Genomic DNA, 8,295 nt, shown 5'->3' with positions numbered 1-8,295 from the left:
CACCCCCGCGAAACATCTATTCATGCAGAGGCTTATCTGATACGAAATATGAATTAGACAGGAACTTTGAAGAAGGGTTGTTCCTCGAAGATGCCTTTGAGAATGTGGATCCGAGATGCATTAGTCAGTCGGCCAACACTTTGCTTGGGAAAGCAAAAGGTGGCTTGGCCGAAGGAGTAACTGTCAGAAAAGGAAAGATAGAGCCAATGAAAAGGGATTAGTTAGTGTGTTTGATTTCATGCAAAAATCCAAGGGAGAAGGCCTCTCCCTTGGCAAGAAATGAAGATTACCACTTGGAACGTCAGGGGTCTCTCTACCCCTGACAAAAGATGCTTGGTAAAACGAGCGCTTTGTAGAAGTAACAACGAAATCATCATCTTTCAGGAAACAAAACTTAATTTAGAGCAGTCGTCTAGTTTTATAAATTATTGTAAAGGGTGGGAGGGAGCATTTCAAGAAGCTAAGGGTGCGGCGGGAGGTCTCGGAATCGTCTGGAATCCTACTTTAGTCCAAGTCACCCTGTTAGAGAAAGCTGAGAATTGGATGATGTGTAATGTGATTCACGTAAAGGAGAATGTGGAATTTCCTTTAATCAATGTATATGGGCCAATGAAAACCATGGAAAAGGTCCATGTTTGGAGCGTCCTCTCTGAAAAAATTCTTTTATTGAATAATGAAAGATTAGTTGTGGCTGGAGATTTTAATGCATTGCTTGACTTAGACGAGAAAAAGGGTGGATTGAGGATGTCTAACAAGGTGATGGAAGACTTTCGGGACTTTGTGGCTCAGAATCATTTGATGGATGTTGTACCAAATAATGGTTTATTTACATGGACTAATCGCAGGGCCAATTTCGCACACATTTTGGAAAGATTGGACAAACACTTTATAGGAAGTTACTGGGTAGAGTCATCATTTTAGGTGGAGGCATCAATTCTTCCTATATCCTTGTCAGATCATTTCACTGTAGAGTTAAAATTGAGTGAGGCCCCAGCCAAAGGCAAGAGTAGCTTCAGATTTTTGATTATGTGGTGAAGGATAAGGATTTTTTATCTCATCTTGAATGATGGTGGTATGAAAGCAATATTTTTTTCGGTTCCCTGTCTTTTACCTTCTCTAAAAGATTGAAATATTTAAAAGAAAAGATTAAAGTATGGAATAGAGATATCTTCAAAAATATTTTTGTTGAAAGGGAGTGAGTAGAGGAAGAATTAGCTTCATTAAATAATAGAATTATCTTATCTGGGATGTCCAATGAAGAGTATTATAAAGAGAAAGCTCTCAAGGAGGAATCGGCAGAGTTAATTCAGAGAGAAGAATTTTTTTGGTGGGACAAGTCTATAGAATTGTGGATGAAAGAAGGTGATGCCAACACAAAAATTTTTCATGCATTAGTGAAGGCGAAAAGGAGCAGAAATCACATTGACTCGATTGTGGATAAAATGGTAATCAACATTCTTCTCTGGAGGCTATAGAGGAAGTGGCAGTGAATTTTTTCAGAGAACTATTGGGGGATTGTAGCAGTGACAATCCCTCACATCCTTTGATGGATGTTATTCATAGAGAAGGTATAGAAGTGGATAATTTATCTTTATGTTACCCTTTCTCTCGAGAGGAGGTTAAAAAAGCGGTGTTTGGACTAATCACAGGGCCAATTTCACACACATTTCAGAAAGATTGGACAGACACTTTATAGGAAGTTATTGGGTAGAGTCATCATTTCAGGTGGAGGCGTCAATTCTTCCTGTATCCTTGTCAGGTCATTTCCCTGTAGAGTTAAAATTGAGTGAGGCCCCAACCAAAGAAAAGAGTAGCTTCAAATTTCTGGAGAGATAAGGATTTTTTATCTCATCTTGAACGATGGTGGTATGAAAGTAATATTTTTTTCGGTTCCCCATCTTTTACCTTCTCTAAAAGATTGAAATATTTAAAGGAAAAGATTAAATTCTGGAATAGAGATATCTTCAAAACTTTTTTTGCTGAAAGGGAGCGAGTAGAGGAAGAATTAGCTTCATTAAATAATAGAATTATCTTATCTGGGATGTCCAATGAAGAGTATTATAAAGAGAAAGCTCTCAAGGAGGAATTGGCAGAGTTAATTCGGAGAGAAGAATTGTTTTGGCGGGACAAGTCTAGAGAATTGTGGATAAAAGAAGGTGATGCCAACACAAAAAAATTTCATGCATCAGTGAAGGCGAAAAGGAGCAGAAATCGCATTGACTCGATTGTGGATAAAGATGGTAATCGACGTTCTTCTTTGGAGGCTATAGAGGAAGTGGCAGTGAATTTTTTCAGAGAACTATTGGGGGACGGTAGCAATGACAATCCCTCACATCCTTTGACAGATGTTATTCATAGAGAAGTTACAGATGCAGATAATATATCTTTATGCTGCCCTTTCTCTCTAGAGAAGGTTAAAAAAGTGGTGTTTGATCTACACCCAAACAAGGCTCCCGGCCCTGATGGATTCACAATGGATTTTTATCAAAGATGTTGGGGGTTCTTGGGGCACGAGATTCTAATAATATTGGAGAATTTTAGAAAGCAGGGTAGATTTGTTAAGGAAATTAACCATACAAACATCGCCCTTATTCCTAAGAAATTGGATTGCTCTTCTATAATTGATTACCGGCCAATCTCATTATGCAACTCCATATACAAAATTTTGTCCAAAGTAACGGTGAACAGGTTGAAACCAATTCTGACGAAGATTATTTTGCCCAATTAGCATGGATTCACCCCGGGGTGAGAGATCACGGATAGCATTATATTGACTGTTGAAACTATTCACTCTATGCACTCATCTAGGCTCAAAGGTATGATTGTTAAATTAGATGTGTCAAAGGCATATGATCGTGTTGTATGGAGCTTTCTTTTGGGGGTCCTTAGAAGATTTGGTTTTGATAATAGCTGGTTGAAATGTATTAGTCACTGCATCTCTACTGTTAGTTTTTCTATCTTAGTGAATGGGAATGTCAATGGTTTTTTCCATGCTACTAATGGGCTTCGACAAGGAGATCCCCTGTCGCCCTTCTTGTTTGTGCTTATGGCTGAATTTTTAGGAAGGAGTATTACAAACAGGGTGAGGCAAGGTTTATGGAAAGGGGTTTCCATTTCAACCTCCATGGATCCGATATCTCATTCACAATTTGCGGATGACACTATTTTGTTTGGAGAAGCCTCAGAGAAGGAAGCATATATTATAAAGGGGGTCTTAGATGATTATGAAAAGGTATCCGAACAGTGCATGAATAAGAAGAAATCCATGATTTACTTTCTCAACACAAGCAGGGGATCTCAATTGAAAATATTCGGTATCCTTCAGTTTGGCCTAGGCAATTTTCCTATCAAATACCTTGGAGTCCCTTTGTTTACTAGAAGGTTGGATAGTAAAATTTGGGACGAAGTAGTTGACAAGTGCAAAATCACGTCAGCGACATGGAAGAATAACTAGCTTTCACAGGCAGGGCGTATTCAGATGATTAAGTCTGTGTTATCTGCAGTACCGATTTACTACATGTCATGTTATAGATTGTCCTGCAAGGCTACTTCTGCTTTGGATGGCATGCTCAAAAAATTTCTTTGCAAAAGGTCGAAAGAGGCAAAAAAGATCCCTCTTATCAATTGGGATACCGCTTGCCTGCTTAAGGAGGATGGCGGGGCAGGCCTTAGGCAAATGAAATTGCAAAATTTAGCACTTGGGGCCAAATTAGCTTGGAAAATGTACAATGCTCCTCAAAAGGGTTGGTGCAAGGTTATGGCTGCGAAATATTTGGATTCTAGTGATCCTGAAAGGATATTCACAGTAGCTAATTCGGTAGGTGGCTCTTCGATTTGGAGATTTATATGGGAGAGCAGGAAGCTTATCACAGATCACCTCACTTGGAGAATTGGTAATGGGAAAAAAGCCAAGTTTTGGAGGGACTCTTGGAATGGGGAGTTGGCATTGGCAAACATTATAAATGACAATGAATGGATTAATCAAATTGAAGCAAATATGGGAGTTCATGTGGCAGACTATGTTGAATCTTTCCATTCCCCTAATGTTCCAATCTCTTGGAAACGAGTAGGAGATCGGCTAAGTGAGAACAATTTGAAATTGGAGGAAATACTTAATAGCAGAAAGACTTTTGTAACATATGAGAATGACACTTTAGTTTGGAATGCAGCAAAATCAGGAAAATATAGAGTGAATTTGGGGTATGAACTGCAAAGAAAGTGACAAAAAGACAATCATTGGCCGACAGTACTGTGTTGGGATAAAAGAATATTGCCTAAAGCCGGTGCTTTCCTTTGGATAGCCTTGCATGGCAGGATACTAACAAGTGATATACTTAAATCCGTACGTATAGAAGGACCTAGCAGATGTTCCCTCTGCAAGCAAGAGGAAGAAACAACAGAACATCTGTTGTACAATTGTTTGTATACAAAGCAGTGTTGGGATTGGCTATTGGCAAAGCTCCAGATTTAGATGGTACGAAATTAGTGTTTCAAAGACTTCATCATTGCTTGGCTGATAGGTGGTAAAAGTTCTAAATGGGGAAGCTTATCGATCGTTAGTCCATCTATGCTAGTATGGCATGTGTGGAAAGAGAGGAACAAAAGGATATTTAGGGAGGAAGAGTTAGAGGTCTATGTCCTTGTGGCTAAAATCCAAGAGGCTATTGAAGAAACCATTAATGGCAAGATCAACGGGAGGAGATTCAAATGCTATACCAAATGGGACATGGAGATGGAACGAGTTTGGAACTTGAAACATATTAGTAGCCATATCCAGAATTTCAAGTCTTCAGAAAGAATGAACGTTCAATGGTGTCCACCTCCATCCGAATGGAAAAAGTTAAATTTTAATGGGGCCAGTAGAGGTAATTCGGGTTTAGCCGGATTTGGTGTGGTTGTCAGAGATGAGATAGGGTGTTTAGTTGGAGCCATTTGTGGCCCTGTGGGTGTGGCTTCAAACAACATTGCGAAAATCACAACATTAGAAGAAGGGTTGAAATTGGTATACTCTCTCGGATTTTCGAAAGTATTGATTGAGGGTGATTCTCAAATTATATAAAATGGGATCATAAAAAATGGATTCATGAATTGGAGACTAAAAGCGTGGATTCTGAGGATCAATTACTTGATCGATAAATTGCAAGACTTTCAAGTCCACCATATTTACGGGGAGGGCAATAAAGCAACAAATTATCTTGCCAACAAAGGAATATCCGAGCCAAGGACAACAGTCATATCATTGATTGAGAATGGGTTTACAGAGTTGCAAGAGTTTCTATACAATGACAACGAGCATATCCCAAGGAAGGGAATTAGATAAGGTATTCATCGATTGGTTTTTCGAGAGAGGAGAGATTTTATCTCTTCTATGCAAAATCACATGGCTTGGACAGGTTTTTTTGACGGCTCTCTGAGATTGGATCGAGTCTGAGAAATAAGGATTTTGTGGAGGACAGAGCAAGCAGTTGGCTTGATTGTAGCGCCAGAAGAACCATCTAGAGAATGTAGGTCTATAATTGCTGAGTGCAGTTTAGTGTGTATCCATAGTGATAACAATGGTGCACTACTTTGGGCTGAGTTGCATTTGCCGCAAGGAGACCTTGGAAGAAGAATGTGATTGACTCTTCATCATCGCACCAAAAGGTCCATCTGCCATCCATGATTTGGTTGTCAGTGCGTTAAGTGTAGAGCGATGCTGATATGATGGGTTTATATACGAAACTGTCTTATGCCTTTTAGTTGATGTCATGCCATCAAAGGAGGCGTGTGTGGAGAAAATTGCAGGTTTTGTGAGAAAAGAGGATGCGGAGTTTGTGGGCGGTGTGGTAATGGAGGTAGACGAGGAGTGGGCTAGTATTTTGGGCCCTTACTTTAACCCCACATGCTTCATTTCGGATGTAGCGTGCTCGGATGTAGAAGATGAAGCTTAGATGGCGATGGTCGCTTAGAGAAACAGAAAGGTGGAGTTCATGGCAAAGGCTTGGGAGGTGTTCAGAGTTGGTGTCGCAAATGCAGATTTTGCTCCTTTTCGAAGAATGATGCATAAAGAAGATGGGTGGTTGTCAGAGGCTAGCAATGACAAGGTGTGCACAATTGGAGAGCGAATGGCTACCATAATGCGACTTCTTTAGAGATGTATTGTTTTGGGTTGTTTAGGTTGGTAGTGTTTTTTAGTTGTGTTGTGTGAGATGGGCTGGTAGGGAGAAAGAATTAGATGATCATATTATGTAATTTTCTTTTGATCAATATAGGGCGCTATCCCCGCCGTGATAGCACTTGATTAAAAAAAAAAAAATTAAAAAAAACTATTTAAAAACCTTTTAACAAAATAATATTACAACTTTTTAACTTAAACCAAAATTTAAATTGGTAAGCATATATATATTTTTAAATAATAATTAAAAAAAAAAAAAACAATAAACAACCAAGGGGCAGGCGAGCCCACCTCCCATCCACGGGAGTTGGAGTAGTCGTGCCCTAGCCACGAAGGCTACGACCACCACATTGTGGATGCGAGACTTTGCGGCCACCATGGGGTCGCAGGTCCTCTGCGGCCACACTGTGGTCACAGGGCTCTGCGGCCACCAGTGTGGTCGCAGACCCCACAAGCTACGAGGCCGCGACGGATAGGGGGCACGGGTTGAGCCTCAGCTCCCCGCCCTCCAAAACCCAATCCGCCCAAGAAATAAAATATTGATTTTAAATTTAATGTTTAATATAAACAAAAAGAATAAAACCCCAATTGGATTTAATTCACAATCTCAATCTCACACAGAGACTAAAATATTTTTTCCCGAAAGTCACAGGTTAAATAATATTAAAAATTTTGATGAATAACTAGACCCATAAGCAAATTTCTTCAACCAAATATCATATTTGGGCAAAATGAATCATTTCTCACACATGATTCAACCAATTTTGTAATAACACAAGCTAATATGCATAGTTTTAAATCCCAAACCCAAATTCAATCAAGAAATCAATTTGAAAGATTTTTTTTTAACAAGAAGCACATTTCTTTCAAAACCAAGCAATAAATTTCTTTGGCAACAAAGAAGACAATTAAGAATCCTACCTCCACATGCTATCCTGGAAGAGATTTGCAGAAGAGCCCAACTTGCAATCTCAAAAAATTTCTTCTCCAAAATCCCCAAATTTTTATTCCAAAAATATTTTTCCAAAAAAATACTCTCCAAAATTATCCTCCAATATTTTTCCAAAATCTAGGTTAAATGGGGAAAGTTTGACCAAAAATTCAGTTTTGGATTTAAAATATTTTCATTTAAAATAGAATCTCAAATTCAATCTTTTCAACAAATCATATATATTAAACTTGTTTTTCAAATTAAAATTGATTTTCTCAAATAATTGAATTTACCCTTTCTATTTCCAAAATGCCAAAGAAATTAAATCATTTCTATTACAAATAAATAAAAATCTTTCATTTCCAAAAACATAAACTGAATAAATTTATCATTAAAATTAACCATTTAAATGAACTTGCTACCAACTTGAATTGAGCAATTCTAGTTAACGATTAAATGCATAAAAGGGGAACCTATTTAATTTAGTCCCCAAAATATACTAATGCGTAAACACATATTAAATCAAATTAAATGTTAAGGATTAAATACTCAATTTAACCACACACAAACACGCAACCCAAGAAAACCAAACAGACATATGACTTGCATACCCAACCAAAGGGAATACCGGTGACGATTGACGATGCTCACTTGAGCATGACTATGGTCAAATGAGGGTCTTACAACCACCTAATCCAAATTCTAAGGACTAAAGAGGTACACTCAAACCTGCGAATCCAGGTGGAGACGAACCTCACACCCATGCGGTACTATACCTGAAATCTCCTGCAACTAAGAGTCATACATGCATACATATATATACTTAATGAAAGTGTTAGCTCGAGATTAATAACACGAAATAGGAGAACTAATAAACTTGCATACGAATTGGTGCAAAAACCACATTAACAGGTATGCACAAAAAATCAAAACATCTAACTATAACATTATAACATGATAAACTAACCAAGGTCAAACCAAGATTAGAAATTGATTAGGGCAAGGGTACTACACATCCATCCAACCGGGATAGGCATCTAACCATACAGGACAAGGGGTTTCATCTATCCAATTTGGGATAGGCATCTACCCAAATAGATTAGGCATCTATTCATAAGAATACGAAATGCTTTGGCCAGAGATTTTAGACTCATCGGGACCATCTGAGTCCCGAGTCACTCTCTAAAGACTACACTCCCCTACTAGGAGT

The 8,295-nt window shown here is 38.4% G+C and overlaps 2 protein-coding genes across 2 annotated transcripts; both read left to right on the top strand.

Annotated features, from left to right (window-relative positions):
• The first annotated feature begins 279 nt into the window (after positions 1-279).
• On the top strand, positions 280-921 carry LOC131856944 (uncharacterized). Its single transcript, XM_059208910.1, has one exon. It carries the CDS (start codon positions 280-282, stop codon positions 919-921), a length of 642 nt encoding a protein of 213 aa, XP_059064893.1.
• A 1,120-nt stretch (positions 922-2,041) lies between these two features.
• On the top strand, positions 2,042-4,222 carry LOC131856943 (uncharacterized). Its single transcript, XM_059208909.1, has 3 exons — positions 2,042-2,549; positions 2,964-3,314; positions 3,504-4,222. Exons 1-3 carry the CDS (start codon positions 2,042-2,044, stop codon positions 4,220-4,222), a joined length of 1,578 nt encoding a protein of 525 aa, XP_059064892.1.
• Positions 4,223-8,295: the final 4,073 nt, after the last annotated feature.

This window comes from Cryptomeria japonica, chromosome 7 (assembly GCF_030272615.1).
Source record: "Cryptomeria japonica chromosome 7, Sugi_1.0, whole genome shotgun sequence".
NCBI lineage: Eukaryota > Viridiplantae > Streptophyta > Pinopsida > Cupressales > Cupressaceae > Cryptomeria > Cryptomeria japonica.
The sequence above is the reverse complement of the archived record's forward strand: the minus strand, read 5'-3'. Positions and strand labels throughout refer to the sequence as shown.